An 18,488-nucleotide genomic window follows, 5' to 3' on the forward strand; every position below is an offset into this window, starting at 1 on the left:
AACTTCAGAAAAACGAAATGTCTGTAAACGATAGGTGGCCTTTGCAAATCAAAAACAAACAAAAAAAACAAACAAAAAACAAATGTAGGCACCTCTGAAATGAGTCTCGTTCATCGAACTCCAGTCCCGACTCGTTTGCTTCTTCACCTCCGGCCAAACGCAACAGAGAGCTCTTGTCCTTCTAAGCAAATCTATGGCCACAGTTCTTCGAAAATCCTTTTTTTTTTGTCTTTTCTGTTTTTTTCTGTCTTTTTTTTGTCCATTTTTGTATTTTGTTTTCTGTTTATAATCCGAGAGAAAAAAAATGGTGCAATACTCATAATTATAATCCTTTTTCTTGGATTATTCCACAATAAAAGCCACTATAAGGTAGATAAACATCTTACAGATTCAGGAAAAAAAAAAACACACACACCGTTATTTTTTTTCGTTAAGTCCTTGAGTAAACATTTACACGTGAATTGCCCAGGCCTCCCCTCTGTACTTTGTGTCGTCGTGTACGATTAGCTAATTGAGGGGGTGCCGACACTCAGTGCAACGTTAGAAGCTAGTAACAACAATAACAATATCCATCATTATAGATTTTTCTGATGAGCAAAAAGAAAAATTCAAAAAAAGAAAACATACTTGAAAAAAAATAAAATACATATACGTACATCCCAAATGTTCACAAACACACTTTTGTTTTAACCCACACACACTCTCATACATACATTTTGTGCAAACTCACATACAACAGATGTAATTTTTGCCATGTTGTAGACTTTTTTTTTTTTTTTTTTAAACATTTTCTATATATATAAGTTTTGTTTTTCTCTATTTTTTTTTACTTATTTCATTTCACTTTGAACTGGTGTCATTGAAAGCTCGGAAGTGTATGAGTGAGACAAAATAATTACAAAAAAAAGTTCACATTTCATTATTGGCGCTTCTTTTGATTCAAGTATTTGTATTTTTTATTTTATTTATTTTTTATGTTTTTGTTTTGATATGTTTATGATCTTTTATTCTTCTGGGAGAGGGATGGAGAGAGAAAACAACTCAAAAAATAAAAGAGGGTGGGGTTGGGGTCGAAGAGGAGGGGTGGGATTTAGATGTTAAAATATATATATAAATATATATATTTGATCAGCACGTGCATATTCAACCCAGGCCCTTACAAAATAAAATAAAAATGTAGCGTTTGATAACAACTCATCAAGTTTCAGAGACGGCCCACACCCCAGATCCCCTCCCCCAACCCCTGCTCAATATACATGGGGAAAATACATGTGTTGAAACTGCGGTTGCATCAACTTACAGATGTTGGAAAAGCCCCAGAACTCGGACAGTGAGTTTCCGTGATGTGCTACTAGACTTACTCCCCGTATTGTCTTCCTCAGACAGCCAAGACAGTTTATCAGTGCTGGTGCAGCCAGTCAGAGTCCTGGAGACAAAACAGGACACAATCCCAAGCCCCACCCACCCTCAGAAACACAAAAATGAACACAAATAAAAACCAAACACCTGCGCCCCCCAATAAAGAGTACAATCCACGGAGTCCGAGAGCGACGGGCCGAGTTGGGATCAAAGGCAGTTTTAAAGACACAGGCAATAGTGATTCGCTCTAGTGTCACTCGGGATAACAGCCCTGGGGGGGGGGCGGTTCCCCTGCTTTTTTTAAGACTGTGAACCAATTAAAATGCGTCCCCAACTGAAATTAAATCGTCTGCTGATCAAGTCCTTCTGCGGACCTGTGTTTTAGTAAAAGCGCAGTTTCTGCAACCCCTCTCGGAACTGGGGGGGGGCAAAGTGAATACGGTTAATACAGCATCCCCAAAGACATCTCCATCTGCTCCCCCCCTCCGTGGAGAGGAAGAGATCGCTGCTTCGGGAAGAGAAAAGGCTTCAGACCAGGAAATTCAGCTGGAAGTGCAGAGCTGAAACATACATAGATTTATATATATTTTTATATATATATATTTTTCTCAAAACCTCATAAAAATGACAATAAATGTTTTTGGTATAAAAAAATATGTACCCGGGATAGTCCATCTACAGTGCACCTAAGCATACTGGAATCCCCACATTGGAAACAAAAAAACACAACCTTTATCAAGGGTCTTCCCCATGAATATCTTTCAGTCACTGGGACGAGTTACCCGTCCATCTCAGGCCACCTTCCTCCCCCCCCGTCCATAGTGTCAACCTAAGTGCCACCCGCCACAGGAACTGGAACTAAAAGTGCAGCGAAAACAAAACCTAAAAAGAGCTAACAGCTTAACTAAGCTTAAGATCAAATCTGTAATAAGTCGTGGGGCCGGAGAGAACTGCAGATCAGGGGTGTCTGTTGGCATCCAGGGTCAAGAGGGACAAGAGGCCAGAAGTCACAAACAAGAGCTTGCCCCTCAAAGGCAGCCCGTCAGACAGTGTGCAAAACGTCCAGCGAGGCGTCAACAAGCGGTCAGGAGTCATGAGGGGAACAGCTCGGTGGAGAAGAGCAGTCTGTGCGGTGTAGTTTTATTTAATTCTGAAGCTGCTTTCCATCTGGGAGTTTGAAAAGAAGGGCCACCCTCCCCTGGGTTGTTTGTCTTTCCCTTTAGAAAGGGGCAGTAAGCACCCTGCCAGCCGTGTCTCCTGCCTCTATCACTTAGGCCTCTTCCCCATTCGGCATCTAACACTTAGGCTCCTCCACCACCCTGCCTCTAGTAGCCAGGCTGCTCCCCCACCATGCCAGTTTGCCTTTAGTGTACTCTGTAATTCAGAATGGTGTAAAAACAGGAAGCTGCATTTGCCAATTTCTTCCGTGTCTTTTTGACACAGCTGAAAGTGTAAATTGAAGTCATAACCCTCCCCTGAGATTAGTTCAGTTTCTATTTTTTTTTGTTTGTCTTTAAGATATTGTTCGGCAAGTAAACAGTACAGACCCCACCATTGCAACACCTGATTTAAATAAAACAAAACGTTTTTACAGTTTGTTGCCAACCCCAGTTTTAAAAACTAGTTATATAAGACATCAACATCACATTGAACACTACTGAACATGAGCCCAGGGCCGTGTTCAGCACGAAGAGCAACAGGAGCTGCTCGGAGAAGCTGCCATCCCACACTGGCATTGGCACTGATCACAGGGAGGCAGTGTTTAGGAACATTTGCGCCATTGCATAGAAACCGATGTCTGTCAGTTTGTGATTTTAACATATATGTATTTACTATTTCTCCAGACTGAGCACAATCTACAGCCGGCACACTGCCCTTAATGTTGTCCAAACCTTCTGAAGCACCAACTAGATTTATCTAGTCCAATATAAAGGTTTGTCTCTATTCCTCTGACAGCACGGCTCGGCTGTGGCTTGGCGGGGGGCGCGGTGGCCGGAGACGGAGGCAGGAAAGAGGGCTTGAGCAGGGGATTCATTTGAGCAGCTGTGGAGACTGTAGACTTGACCAAGGGAGTGTGGCCCACTGATCTGACCTCTATAGTTTAGTTTCCTCTTGTCCCTCCATCAAGGTGCCTCGTGATACAGCCAGGAGGATTTCAGAAACACTTTTTAAAAACAATATATCAGCAAAAAACTAAAACAAAAATCACACATTGGAGTTTTAACCCCATTCCTTCCCCATCCTGCCCACCCGCCCTCTGATACCGAGCGAGCAAACTGCCCTTCCCCAGGGCAACCGCTTGGCCGAGCGTTTCTGCTCGACAGCAGTCGTGGACTAGCAAGCAGCCACCCTGAAAAACAGAGCGCGAAAACCAACAAAAAAGACGACAAAAACACTGGCGATTCCTGAAAACTGACCGTCTGAACTTCAAGCTAAAGTGATCTTCGCACGAGCGATAGAAAAGATAAAAAGAACAACAACACTCAGTCGAGGGCCGGGGCAGCCCTCCGCTCTGCCCAGCCCCGACACAACCACACCCACCCACCCCAGAGTCCAGTCTCAGTATGCAGAAGGATGCATAGGCGACACGTCGGCTTCGAGAGGGAGCGCTGGACACCGAGCGGCTCCAGATTAGGCACTCAATGGCCAAACTATTATACAAGTCGTGGGGCCCGGAGGAGGGGCCCCGCTTTTTTCTATGTAACATTGCATGTCTAGCATCTCAAAACACAAAAGGCTAAACATTTTGGAGTAACAGTGATATTTACTTTGATATACTTAAAGCGTGACGCTTCTTTTTCTTCTTCACCCCAATTCAGTCTTTTTTCCCCCTTCAACCTGCTGGTTTCCCTCCTCCCCCACCCCATCCACACTGCTTGTTCCGGTCCCCAGATCATGGAGGGACAAGAAAAAGGGAAAAACAAAATACAAATACAGTACAAAAAAAGAGCAAGGAGAAGCCATCAGATAATCCATTTCGCGCTCAGCTCGTGAGTCTACAGAAGTGCCCGTCATTTCGGATGTGTTGGCTTAGTAGAGAGGGAGCGTCGTGCTCTCGTAAGTGCTATGATAATTCACCCCTTAAAAACAGGTCTTCATTCCATACTTTTGTACCAAAAACCACAAAACAAATACACTTTGTCTACTGCATTGTAAGAAACACTTCTCATTTGGTATAACAGCAGATTTCACCCACGCCGGCCGTGTAGTCTCTCTTGCGTGAGGCGGGGTGTGAACGGGCGAGCCGTCGCGGTCTCGGCCGTGTAGTTAGCAACCCGACAGAGGCAGGGGCGGGCTGTGAGGTGAGGGGGCGGTTCTGACCCGGTAGAGGCAGTGAGGTGGGGTGCGGTTCTTTTCGGTATCTGGCGAGCGTGACAGTGGACGGAAGAGTCTGTCAATGAAGCACATTGCACATCATCTGCAGATTGTTTTCGTTGGTTTGTTTTTCTCGAAACTGGCAGCCGGTGTCGAACTGGGGTCTCCCAGCATAATGACTTCAGGAAAACAAAACGAACACAATGCACCCAAAAAACAACATTAACAACAAAAAAAAACAACAGCAGATCTCAGATAAGCTGCAGTGATAAAACATTTTCAAGAAGTGTTTCTTACAGATGGGTAGATCAGTGGTACTTGGATTAATACGCATTCACACACACACGCGCACACACACACAATCAGTTCATCCACACAACTCCTCGAATCATTTCCTCTCAGCTTATTTTGCGATAGATATAGAGACGGCTTGAATGTGCGAGACAAACAGCAGTGTAAATGCCTTTCAGAAAAGACTCGTCAGGTCGGTTTGACAGACCCCCAACAGAGCGGATTGTTCAGACGTGTTCTCTGTTCCGTGTGCTGGCTCAGAAACGGGACTGTGCAATTTTAAAAACAAATTTCTTCAATAAGTAAAAAGCAAGTGTAGGACCTGGGCTGGAGAGCAGTTAAGGCTAATATTAGTGCTGAAAAAACAACAACAACGAGGACGACAAACAAAGAAACAAAAAAAAAGTACTTGAACCATTCCTACTGGGCATGCTCGGAATGATGTAGTTTTGGAGGGGAGGGGCTTGGAGGAGCAGGGTCATGAGGTGGGCGGGGCCAACATGAAAGGTTAAAATGGCAGCTTGTTTGTGTCTATTCTCCTAGAAACATGGTTTTCACACTGAACGTCAAAACTAGAAAAAAGTCATTAATAAAGGTTCTCTTTCCTTTTGTTTGATTCATCCTCTTCTTCACTCTTCTTCGTCTTCAAAAGTTTTGAATACTTTAAAACCCTTCCCCCCGCCCACCCCATCCCAAATAAAAATAAAAAATGAAATAAAAAGGTGGTGGTCAGCAGCCTGTAGACGAGTTTCACCCCCAAACCTTCCATTTATAATTCCAAGGTGAGACTGAGCACGCTCCAACACATCATGGTTCATTGTGTCTACTGATTATCTCCACATGATTAGCTTGGTTTTTGCTCCTGTTTTTAGATATATATGAATACATATATGTTATATATATATATATATATATATATATATATATATATATATATATATATATATATATATATATACGTTTTGTAATCCTACATGGACTCTCCGCTCAGCAGGTCCCCAGGCAGCAGCGTGTTGATGGGGGTGGGGCTCCCGATGACCCGGGCGTCCTCTCCACTGGGCGGGCCCCACAAGCTCGAGTACTGCGGGACCCCCCCCCACAGCAGGTCGCTGCCGGCCTTGGCGCCCCCCAGCCCGCTGCTGTTCCAGTGGCCCATGCCGTGCGATGCCCCCGCCCCCCCCAGCCGGGTCTGATTGGTGCCTGGGTTGGCCTGCCAGCTGGTGGTGGGCGTCAGAGACTGACCTTGTGCAAAGAATCGGTTCACTTCCTCCTCCCCGGCAAACTCGGCGAGGATGGTCGTGTTACCCAGCACACACCTGAGGGGGGGGAAGGAAGGGAGGTTACCAACGGGGAGAGGTGAACGTGTCGGTTATGTCGGTCAGTGATTCAATGCAGTATGTTTTGTCAGTCACCCTAAAATCGCTAATTTCAACAGACTGGGACCACATGGAAGTTATTGATCAATTAAGGAATTCTGGTCATTGAGGGCTGAAAAGGGTAGTTATTTTTCTTTATACCAAATCTCTACATCTCTAATCTCTAATTGATCACATTGAAATGGTTCCAGGTGTTCAGAAATTAATCATTAAAGGTTACCTATAAAAGCTGTTGGATAAGGGCCCTCGAGCATTGGGTTTGGGCAGCACTGTTATAGGGCAGTGGTTTTCAACCCGTGTGAGGACTCCCCAAGTGTGCCGTGAGATTTTTATCCCCTCAAAAATATTATGCAATTTTGTTTTTGGCAACTTCATACATCTTTTATCAAATCAATGTTATTCAAAGTTGTGAAAATGTAACATCCACTGTATACTTTATTATATTATATATCCAACTGAAGTCAATGTCTAAATAGAAAGGGAGAGCTGCGGCAGTCGGTGGCGCTGGTTTGTTACTGAATGCGCTCCTGCGCTGAGCTGCAGCGCTATCAGTGGTACTGAAACGCAGTTGATTGAATGGACAGATGTTGAATTCGATTTTATCTTACACTCTTGCTTGTCCTTTTTCTAGGTTGGACTTGTGAATTAAATAGATTTTATAAATATCATTTAATGTTTGTCCTTTTCGTAGGCTTATTTATTTGAGATGAAACTGCTTAAATTAACTGTAGATATATTTTTATCGTGCTCAGCTCAGGTGTGCATTCAGTCCGCAAACAAAACATTTCAGTTCAAATAGAATAAAACAGAGAGGACGCCATGTTTGATCCGTGTGCTATTGTTTTTCAACAATTGTAATGCACTTTTACATTTAATGACTTAGTTGAATTAACTTGTTATAAGATATTATGAACTGAACATATTTTGCTATTAATTTATATTTACTGAGAATAGTTTTTAGTGTCTGGTCTTGGTCTGCCTGCACTAAATACATTATTTGCATTAATTACAAGTAATTATTTAGTATGTCTGTTTCCTTTCTTACCATACCACTAAAGGCCACTCCTTGCACTTCACACATTTGCCCTTTTAATGACTATTCTACTGACATATGTGTGTGTGATAATAGTTTTAACAACCCGTTGCCATTCAGGTAAGACAATACCTAGTAAATTCCGTTTTTTTTTTATGTTGGTGTGCCGCAAGGTTTTTGGTCTTAGCAAAGTGTGCCGTGGCATTAAACAGGTTGGGAACCACCGGTATAGGGCATGCTAATAATAAACTATCGTTTATGTAGAACCTAACAAATCAATAACTGGATGACATCAGTGTTTCCAGAGTGAGGGCAACCCGGTCAATATCCATCAGGAGGAGTTACACATCTATAAACCAGCTACACTCGTGCCAGTTATCCATCAACCACTCATTTGCGCTCACAGTTTGCCTACACTGAGCTGAACTTCCAAAAAGCTTCCCAGAATATAAATAGTTTTTTTTCCTGCCGTACATGTGCAAGGACTTCTGGGCTTTGGCCGCCTCCTCCTTGGAGCTGTAGCGTACGACGGCATTGCCTTGGGTCAGGTTCAGGTGGAATGTAATGAGAGGCCCGTGCTGCATGCACAGCGTCCGCAGCGTCGAACCGTCGATCTGCAACAGAGGCAAAGCAAGATCCATGTCATGTGGGGGGGGGATAAGCATCTGACCATCACTCAGGTTCTCATTGGGTTTGCAAGTGATAAAACAACACAGGGGAAAGTAGTTTTGGGGTCCTATGTACAGACAAACTGAAAACAAAACTAAAAAACTCTCTCAACAAACAAAACAATAAAAATTCTGACACCGCATTGTCAATTTTTGACGCTAGACATCAAAGTATATTTATAAATGTGCGTGTAAACACAGGGGAATGTATTTCATGGGGAATTTTGCATGTAGACCACAATACAAACTGAAAATGAAGTTAAAATCTTTCACACAGAAAAAAAAAAAACATCTCCTCACACCACGCTGTCAACTTTTGTTGCTAGGTGAAACAGAAGAAAAATATTTGTATCATTGTGCGTGTGAAGCATTCTCATGCCAAAAAGTATTGGCACAGATTTCCTTCCTTTTATCATCAATCACTAACGGTGCACGTTGAACATACGGGACCAAAACAGGGAAGACAGGCCATCCGTAGTAGGGATCTGGGTCGCCACTTAGCAGATGTTTCATCCACAGTGACTCATCTGAAGAGAGGAATTGAGGAAGTCAACCTCGTTGCCCAAGCAGCCGTAACAGCGTTGCCGTCTCGTTTCCTCCTCTGTGCGGCCCGGGACTCTCAGTGTCACCATTGTGTTTTTCTGTAGTTAGAATCTTTTGTTTCATTTTGAAACTCAGAAGCCAAGGGCCAGTTCTTGAAGGAGGACCGGTATCAATGAGTGGCTACAGCTCAGTGGGGACACAAAGTAAGTCAAGAGATTGTCGATGTTCAGTACCTGGGGGGTGAGGTTCCTCAGCACCAGCCAGCTGCTCGTCCTGGCCGAGCTGTCCGTGCTCCAGGTGGTACCTGGGAAAGGCAGTGAACATCAGCACACATCAAACAAACCCTCACCCAGCTGCGAAAACACACAGTGGTTTGCATACCAATACAAAAGATGACATGCCAGTTAAGTGAAGAGAAGAGGAGACCATTTGCCTTCTAGGTCTTTTAAAACTTGATGGTTCAGGCAACCGTGATGTACTAAGAGACACATAAATGTTTCAAATCTGAACACAAACGCATATTTTGAGGAGAGAAGGACGTTTTAACCAAGGTCACGTTCGAAGGAGGGAGCTGAACCCTTTACCTTCACCTCAAAATTTCAGTTGATCATATTTCAAACACAGGGCGTTGACTTCACAGACAGCACAACGTCTTTGATTTCCCCGTGTGTGTAGACCACACCGAGGCTTCCACAACAGTGTCAGGGGTGTAACCAACCGTGTAACCTGTTCTAGACCCTTTAAAGTGTCAAACTACACTAATCACACTTTTAACTGAAAATATTACTTTCTGTATTATGAAAAAGGGTCACTGTTACCCTACAATTGTTCTGCTCACTACACAACAGGACTTATATCACTTTTGTTTTGTTATCCTGATTAAAACGTGGAGCTCAGCATCAACACAAAAGGTGACGCATTCATTAGGTAACTTGACTTAAATACAACAGGTACTGAATAACCAAACACTGTTGGACCGGGACCTGCAAATCCTCTCAGAGCCGAGGCAAGGGTCAGGCATACCCGAGTAAGAGCTGCTCCAGCCGGGCACCAGGCCCAGCGCGCTGCCGCCCCACGTCGAGGACGGCTTGGTGTTGGTAAGGCCAGGAGGGGGCCGGGTGGGAGCCGTAGTGTTTCGGGGGCCTTGCGGCACTTTCCACAGCTCGTGAGATAGCGAGGCCTGGGTGTGGGAGATGGGGCCGGGAGACCAGGTGGACTTCATGTCCGAGAGTTTACCTGCGGGGGAGCGAGAGAGAGAGATGGACACCATTAATGCAAGACTAAGATTCCCATCCCTGAGACAAGCACTGAGGAGTCTGTGCAAAGAGAGATACGGCGCAGTAAGTTACCGCACTCACTACTGTAGTTCTGTACTACTCACAGTGCAGAATGTTCAGTGAGAGAAGGACCTGGAGTCATGCGTTTACACAGTGTCGTCCTGAGATTTATTTACGGCACACACTGTATTAGCTCCAACTGTGCGTTATATCGGGGTAGAGGTGTACTATTTGGGGTCAATTCTGTCAAGTGTGAAGTGGAAGACACTGGGATCTGACACGGAGAACACACAGATGCTCACACGCAAAGGGAGACGAGGAGGACTCGCACTGAGGGACTGTACTGCTGGAGGACAGGTTAGTGTTTTGGGTGTCAGTCCCAGAATTCAGTATGGTGTGAGAGAGGGTTCAAGGGTCAAGGGTCAGGACCACACACGGTCAATAGTGTTCACATCCCAGTCCAGTAAATTCTCCTTATCTCATGAACCGTACAGCAAAATGCCAACATACAAAACATCTAAACCAACTACAGTTAAAATCAGAATAATCTCTTCATTCCTGAACCTAGAAACAAAACACACAACAAGAAAAGGGAAGCAAACATCACAATGCACAGACAGGCAGGGTTGACAGGGGGACTGTGCACAGCCCTGTGGGAAACGGATCGACACGCAACGATGGGCAACACCTGCAGCAAACTCAATGCAACCTACGTGAGACTTCTACTGGGGTGGGGGGATTGGGGCAGGGGCAGGGGCTGGAGCTGGGGCTTGGTACCTGCAGTATTAGTCGCTGATGATGGCATATTGAAAGAGCTAGTGTAGGCACTGACTGGCCAGGCGTCGGAGGGAGGCAGCGCGCCGTTCTGAGAAGACGTTGGGGATGAGCCTACGATATTGGCAAAGATTAAAAAATAAAAAATAAAAATAGAAGTGATATAGTAGTGAAAGGGTGGGGGGTGTTATCTATACCACTGGCTGGGGGAGAAGGGAAGCGGATTTAAATAATCTGCAGAAATGTCAAAACCTCACGTTTTCCACCGAAAGATAAGCTACTGCTTGGCACTGAGACATAGCTAGCTGGTTTCAAAACACTTCCACTCAAACAATGTCGGTTCCCCCCGTTACAAATTTTGCAACTCAAGTTTGTTCACCACTTAGGAAAGAAAAAAAGATTTGCGGTGATCTAGAAATGGGGATGTGTGCAACATGGAGCAAGCTATCGCAAATTTCAAGCTATTTAAAAAGCTAACACAAATTTGTGATCAACACTGAAATTAATAATTGTATTAAAGCTGAAACATTTCAAAGTGGGCTTTAAACAATGTCTCTCTCTTAATCAATCAAAATTAGGTAAATGACCTAAAACTATTGATTAAGATGTTCCGCGGATACATAAATACCTTCCACTGACTAACGTTTTTCCATTAAGAAAAAAAATAAACAACGCTGTCTGAAATCACATGCTACGAGTTTCTCGGAAGACATCGAGTCGGAGGCCAAGCTCTTACCTCCACTGCGGTCTCTGAGCAGATAGCGGTTCACGTCCTGGATGTTGGTGTTGATGGTGGGGCCGCTGGGGACACTTCCCGGAGTCACGTTGGGATCCGTTTCTGGGTCGATGTTTTGCAGTCCTTTCCAGGGCACTCCAGGGCAAAACTCTGCAACGCAGCCACAAGGACCACTTCAGAAACTACCCTCAACAATCAAAACAAGCCGACTCACAAGGGCAACACTCATGCCTCGCTAGTACTGAGGCTTTCTGGTTGGAGCAGGGACTGAACCTACCTGGTGGCCAGTTGATGTTGGTGCCGTTGGAGATCTTGTCGTTGGAGGATTTGCCTTGGGCCCAGCTGTCCGGAGCCACAAGCGGGCTGGCGGGAGAATCGGAGCTGGAGATCAGATTGTAGTGGCTGTAGGAGTCCTCCATGGAGGGCTTCCCCGGGGGGCCAAGGCTGGAACCTGCCGAGAAAACGCCTGGGAGTCAGGACATAGACACTGGCGTTATCACTGCAGCTCAGAGAGGGACACAGACACTGGTCAACCATTCATCAAAACAGAATTGGAAACAATCGATTTCTAGCCTTGATAGTTTTGTTAATGTAGTAAATTCAGAGATTATTCAAGCGCCCAAACAGTCCTCCACCTAGAGGACGAGGTTTCCCATGGCGGTTCCCCTTACCGTGCTTGCTGAGGTTGGCTTCCAGTGGCGAGGAGTTGCCCGAGAGATTCTCCATGGAGTTGGGGTGTGTCCACTGCGGCAGGCGGGACTGAGACTGAGACGTGTCCTTCATGGACAGACCACCACTCACATCCATACTGTTTACATTCATGTTTGGATTCAGTCCAGCTGAGAGAAATGAGACACGACAGAGTGAACATGAGATTAACCTAAAGCTTTAAACTATCCAGCCTTGTCTATTGACCTTCTACAAACAGTGTCCAAAGACCAGCTCTCTGGCCATGATCCAGAGCTGGAGGTTAATGGATTCAAGGCCCAGTACGCTTTCCCACACCAGAGGGCAAGACTACTTACAGAGAGGGTACGGAGAGTAGGAGTTGGGAGAAGACTGCTGCTCTTTGGTCTGCAGGTCACTGAGGCCTTGGGCCTGGGGGTGGGGTGGGTAGCTGTCCAGGGCTGATTTGCCGGCGCCGGGGTGCAGGCTGGGGTGAGGAGGCGGCTGCTGCTGCTTCATAAGCAGGGCCTGGGCCAGCTGGCGCTGGTGCTGTTGGATTTGCTGCTGCATGTTATTGATTGTACGTGCAACCTGCGAAAAGAGCATCTTGTCAAGGGTGGGGTATTCGTTTAGGTTTAAACAACTGAGAACTGAATGAGCCTTATTGTGTATAAATCATGAATTTATTGACTCTTGACACTGTTCAGCCTGTGCACTAACAGCATAGGTGTCCACTTTTTTCAAGTTTCCACCGGGATGCAACACGCAGGCAGGTAGACCATGTGAAACGCACGACTGTTGTGTTGTGACTGAGTCAGCTTTAACCACTTCCTCTCTGAAGTAACGAGACACGGGAGGGATGCTTTTACAACACACAGATTGCGGCACAGAAAAGGCATAATATAATCTGAATAATAGTAAGGTACAGATCTAGGAAAACCATATATTATATGATATATACAGCAGCGTGACAAACTATTGTCCCCGTGTCTGACTCCGCTTTCTTGCACGTTTTTGACAGTGAAAGTTATCTGATCTTCAACCAAAGCTTCATATTAGATAAAAGGGAACGAAACACAAAATTATACTAATTAAGGAACGCTATGCAAAACCCAGTGCCCCCGTGTGAAGAAGTAATCACCTTCTTAGACTCAACCAGTTATGCCATCACAAAAACAAAAGATGTACTTTGGCGTGTTACTTTATGAAGAGATACTGCTCTTTATATGACTTTGTGGCAGCATGATATTGTCAAAGTAAGAGTTTGTTAATCCTTCCCTGGCTGGAGCATGGGTTCTTTTGACCATGGTGTGATGCAACCCTGTAACCTGTGCTGACAACTTCACTCTGACGGTAAGGGCCACAGTGAGTCAGATTGGTATTGGGCAGGGCATTGTTAACCACAGCACTCAATCAGCTAACCCTGAGTAAACTAGGGGGTATCTGACTACCCTGCAAATCAGAAAAATGAAAGCAGCACCAAAACTTTTTTCCACTCAGACTCCCTCTATATACGACAACAACCCACACAAAGATCTGATCAGATTCAACGTGAAAAATCACATGCTACGAGTTTCTCGGAAGACATCGAGTCGGAGGCCAAGCTCTTGGATGCAGAAAATCAATGCATTTTCAAGGTACTGTATACAGCTTCCATTTTATTGTAATATACCGAGAAGGTGAGAGCTAAAAAATCTAGTGCGTGTGTGCGTGTGTGTATGGTAGGCACCGAGAGGCACACACTTGCTGCTCTTGTTGTCTGATGGGGCCAGAAACGTTGCGCTGAGTTTGCAACATCTGCTGCTGGAGTTGTAAACGCTGGTACGCCTGCAGGAAGTGGAGGAGACAAGTCAGTGCAGAACAAGACAGGGCAGGGAAAAAGACAGGTTGGGCTTCGAAAGTACTTCCTCTAGCATGGAGAAAGGGATTGTATTGTTTTATACATAACTTACAGGTGTTAATAAGATTAAAAAAAAAAAAAAAAAAAACTAAAATAATTACAAGATGGGAGAGATTCTAATACTGTATCTTTCTCCTACTTCCTCCCCCTCTCTGAATCGTCTGAACACACATCCTGACCAAAGAGAACACGTGGGGGCGACCACACGCGGATGGAGACGCCCAAGGGAGCCGCGGCGCTGGAGACGCTGACCCGGGTTCTCCCGCTGTCCCACCCTCCGGCAGGTTAGCGGTGTAGGTCGGGGCGGTGACTCACCAGTTGCAGTTGGTAGAGTTGGTTCAACAGGGTCATGTGTTGAGGGTTTATTGGTGAGGTTAAAAGTGCAGGGTTCAGACCAATGTTTTTTGCTGCAAACTGCAAGAGCTGTGCTTGAACCTGAAGGCAAACCACAACAAACAGCAACAATTAACACTGAGATTGACTACCGTAAACAGGACATATCCAGTCGGGTGCAAATACTGGAAATGCTAAACTAATGACCACAGTCAAATGAGGTGCCGGTATCTAATTTCTACTCATGTACTGGACTTTTGTGTGTGTGCGTGTGTGCGTGCATCTGTGTCTGTCAGGTGTCTCACCTGAGGGGAGAGAAACTGAGGCACTTGAGCACGAAGACTAGGCTGGGAGGAGTTGAGAGGCGGCACTGATGGCTGGGGGGGAGGTGGCTGCTGCTGCCCGGCCCTGGCTTGTGCTGCTCCGCTACTGCCGAACATTGCGCTCTGCATCTGGGGGGCACAGGGGTGGGGGGAGAGCGTCAGAGCAGAGAGGAGGGGCCCACAGAGGCAGGGCTGGAGTCCCCTTCAACAACCCCACGCAAACAGGCACACAGGCATCCGAGCGCTGTCCATGGAGGAACGACCCTCGGGCAGGGGTTCTCACCCTGCTGGTTTTTGTTCCAACAGAGTTCTCAATTACTTACTGAAACCCTTAATTGAAGTGATAATTCCCCAAATCAGAGCCCTTTCATTCTTTTTAACAGTAAGGGGTGTAAGTTAAGTGTAAAATTGTACAAATACCTCCTTATTAAGGAACCAACTTTTTATCAGTTACACAAGTTGTTAAGTAAAATTTAACCGAATTATTAGTTCAATTAAGGGTTCAATTAAGTAATTGAGAGCTCTGCTGGAACAAAAACCAGCAGGGTGGGGGCTCCTGAAGGGTAGTAGACATCTGAAGTGCCGGCCTTGCGGCTAAAGATACTCCATGATATGAAACCCTTCATAGAACAAGACCTGCAGCTCCTGAAGTTGTGTGAGTAATAATAATCATAATACAAAATAAGAATAGACAACCAATGACTCATTATTAATTATAATACATTAAAACTGGATTTCTTTACATGTGAAGGTTCACACACTGGCAACACCACAAACATCTGACTGTCCACAGAGCAGGACCACGTGGAGAATTGGGATTTTTCCACAGTCACCGACAGACCGCCTGCCCACCCAGACAACCGACTCCACCGGCCTGTGCTTTCTGTCCCCCTTGGCATCATCTTATTTGTTTTTTATCTTTTTTTTTTTTTTCCTCAATAGAAGGATTTGGAAGATTGAAATACAGAGCACTGCCACATTATAATGAGCAAACACCCCGGAAAATGGTCAAGATGTCAAGACTGGTAAAGATTTGGCTCCTTAACCCATTGCAGTCCAATTATCTTGCAGCTGTCAGGCTGCTCAGGTCCAATTTAATTTTGTGTAGAAAAAAACAATTCAGACTACGTTTTTGCACAAAGCAGTATTATTCCAAAGGACACCTTCAAATTTGAAAATAGTGCCAACATTTTGCCTGTTATTAGTCACTTTTGGACTATTCCAGGCGCAAATTAATTTAAAAAAAGTGATAAATTAACTTTAGAAAAGCTACTAAACTTACAGCACTTCACATACCTCTAACAAAGGTAACCAGCAAAAAACATTAAAAAAGTTTTACATCAATGTTTAAAACTATTTACATGTGGCAAGGTTTGAAAACAAAAAATAAAATCTGCAGTGAGAGCCGCATCTCTCTCTCTCACTTCCTGACTCCAGACTCTCGCAAGGGGGGCGAAGCCCACAAGTTTAGAGTGTTTTCCAAGTGTGTTTCAAAGGCTGCTGAAGGCTGTGCTTGGCTTTTTCCAGAAGAGAATAAGCTTTTTCAATGCAAAACATTTGTTTAAAGAGATGTCGGACTATGTCCGACACAGGACCGCAACCGTATTTTTACAATGTTGGACTATGTCCGACACAGGACGGCAAAGGGTTAAGGATCAAACTGCAGAATTACAGCGGAGAGTGTTGGATAGAATGTGATTTTTGGTGACAGGGTCTCCTTCGAAAACAAATCCAAAAAGAAGGGGAAAGACAGTTGAAAAGGGGAGATGGAAAATAAATTGATGAAAATTCCCAGTCAAATTATAAAAATGGATAAATAAGAAGCACAAGAAACCAGTGTAGTGAATTTGGAGAGCGTGCGCCAGTGATTCTCACGGCCGGTCCTGGGGGCTCTACAGGTGACAAACTCCTTGATCGCTAGTGGACTGAGTGGCACTTTTGATCAATTAAGTCAATAATCAACCGCTCGAGAAGGTCAATAAGAGCTCAGATGGGAGCCCACAGCTCCCCAGGACCGGGAGTGGGCATCACTGGCCCGCGCGGTGTTACTGGCGCTGGTGTCGCCTGTGTGCTGGCCGGGCCGCGGGGGTGCATTACTTGTATCGAGTGCTGTAACTTTGAAAGGTCCTCTGTGTTGGCTGCGCTCCGGGGACGATCGTGGAAACGAAACGATCTCATCTCACTGAGTCTCTCCTAGCAGGATTATTGTAATGGAAGATAAATGAACACTAGTCAGGCAACAAGCAAGGATTCATTGGCTTAAACACACGTGATGCAATTTGCTGGCTTCATTCTCGCACCCTCTAACCTACCCCACCCTCTGTACGGTTTGCTTTCAAGAGTCTCTGTATTAACTGCACAGAGAAAACTGCTGAGGCTGTTGATGTTGAGACCCTTATTGTCCTGTAACCCCTAGTGACAGCGAGCTCCACACAACGTCACTGCTCTGTATCAGTAGATGCATCACAACCAAACCACACTCATCTCGTTACTCTGCCGGGAAAACCATCACGCACGTCTAAAACCACCGACACCGCGGGCAGGTGGCGGGGGCAGACATCGGCAGCTAAACCCGCTTCAGAGCAGATGGTTGAAATGTTGGCGTGGCCCTGAAACTCAGCCCCACCCCAACCCACAGGCATTTGCGGACACCCACCTGCCTGTTGGAGTTCAAGTTTTGCATGGCCAGCCCCGAAGAGACCCCCCCCAGGGCCTGGTTGGGGAGGGCACTGCTGGACAGGGGGAGCTTCAGGCTGGGAGAAGGCAAAAACGGTGAGGTTGGGGCGTCTTCCACCAGGCCGCCGTCCTGAGAGGTAGGGGAAACAGAATAGGGACCATAGTTACCGGTGAGTGCGAAGAGTGCGTTGAAGTTTCACGCTTTCCTAAGAGCTGACTGTCTGTTGACACTGTCCTTCTACGAGACCCTGGATAAGAGCTGTGTGGGTGTGTGCGTGTGCGTGTGCGTGTGTCTGTATCTGTGCTGCCACCAGCTGGGCAGAGAGGGAAGTCCACCGAGCACAGCAGACAAAGACACGTGGTCTGGATGTCTCTTGCCACGGTGAGGACAGAGCTGGCTCCACTTCAGACAGTACCGCTCCATAAATTGCTGGCCCAGTGCCTACCTTGTCCAGGTAGGAGGGGCGGTCTGAGGAAGACTCTTTGGAGATTGCCGGGGGTCGACAGCCCAGCGGTTTGGAGACCAGGCCGTTGTTATAGTCGGAAATTCCCATCCCCCGCTTGTCCAGTTCTGTCTTCTTTTCCAACAGGGCGCCTGGAGGAGGAGGATGTGGGTGTTACGACACGGACAGCCTGAACAACAACAGAGAGCCGGCTTTCTGCTCAGAGCTGCACCAGTAGGTGCTTCTCCAATTCCTGGATGCTGTTAGATAGATCACTGGAAGATTATCGGACGCTGCGGTTTATAAAGAGTCGTTTTTACTCACTCATCGCCTGGTCCAGGTTCATGTTGTTGCTCTTCAGAGCCTCCTCAGCAGGATCTCGCTGCAGACACACAATAAGCATGGTCAGCAGGCCGGCACAGTAAACAACTCACAGCTCAATCTTTCTGAAGCTTCAAAACGCTTACCTACATTGGGAACTGTTTCAACAATAACAGAAGATTTAAAAAAATAAAATAAGGAAAGTATGGAATTCACACACACCAGAAATATAAATATGAAGCCAAGTAGAATCTTATCTGCTGAATAAGAGACATTTTTACTCGTACGGGTACTTGACATCATTGTATATACACGACTGCAGACACCCACCGGAAAGCCCATATCGGTGAGCTGTTTGATCAGACGGCTCATGATCCAGGCATCGTCCTGCTTGCTGGGCACCTTCATAGTCTGGGCGGAGAGGAGAGAAGAGAGAGCGAGAGAGAGAGAGAGG

General features: G+C 45.7%; 1 protein-coding gene across 1 annotated transcript in view; it reads right to left on the reverse strand.

The window, feature by feature from the left end:
• Window positions 1-5,887: 5,887 nt before the first annotated feature.
• The window catches only part of LOC136749779 (trinucleotide repeat-containing gene 6C protein), a 53,130-nt gene continuing 40,529 nt past the window's right edge, over window positions 5,888-18,488 (reverse strand). The window contains exons 9-24 of the mRNA XM_066704313.1: window positions 18,365-18,445; window positions 18,038-18,095; window positions 17,717-17,865; window positions 17,251-17,400; window positions 14,577-14,723; window positions 14,254-14,373; window positions 13,782-13,865; window positions 12,398-12,629; window positions 12,044-12,211; window positions 11,650-11,823; window positions 11,373-11,522; window positions 10,640-10,750; window positions 9,609-9,821; window positions 8,819-8,889; window positions 7,849-7,988; window positions 5,888-6,281 (exon numbers count right to left, since the gene is read on the reverse strand). Coding sequence (XP_066560410.1) covers window positions 5,936-6,281; window positions 7,849-7,988; window positions 8,819-8,889; window positions 9,609-9,821; window positions 10,640-10,750; window positions 11,373-11,522; window positions 11,650-11,823; window positions 12,044-12,211; window positions 12,398-12,629; window positions 13,782-13,865; window positions 14,254-14,373; window positions 14,577-14,723; window positions 17,251-17,400; window positions 17,717-17,865; window positions 18,038-18,095; window positions 18,365-18,445 — 2,394 coding nt within the window. The 3' untranslated portion in view covers window positions 5,888-5,935. The remainder of the gene's footprint in view (window positions 6,282-7,848; window positions 7,989-8,818; window positions 8,890-9,608; window positions 9,822-10,639; window positions 10,751-11,372; window positions 11,523-11,649; window positions 11,824-12,043; window positions 12,212-12,397; window positions 12,630-13,781; window positions 13,866-14,253; window positions 14,374-14,576; window positions 14,724-17,250; window positions 17,401-17,716; window positions 17,866-18,037; window positions 18,096-18,364; window positions 18,446-18,488) is intronic.

Source organism: Amia ocellicauda, chromosome 5 (assembly GCF_036373705.1).
Source record: "Amia ocellicauda isolate fAmiCal2 chromosome 5, fAmiCal2.hap1, whole genome shotgun sequence".
NCBI classification, from domain to species: Eukaryota; Metazoa; Chordata; class Actinopteri; order Amiiformes; family Amiidae; genus Amia; species Amia ocellicauda.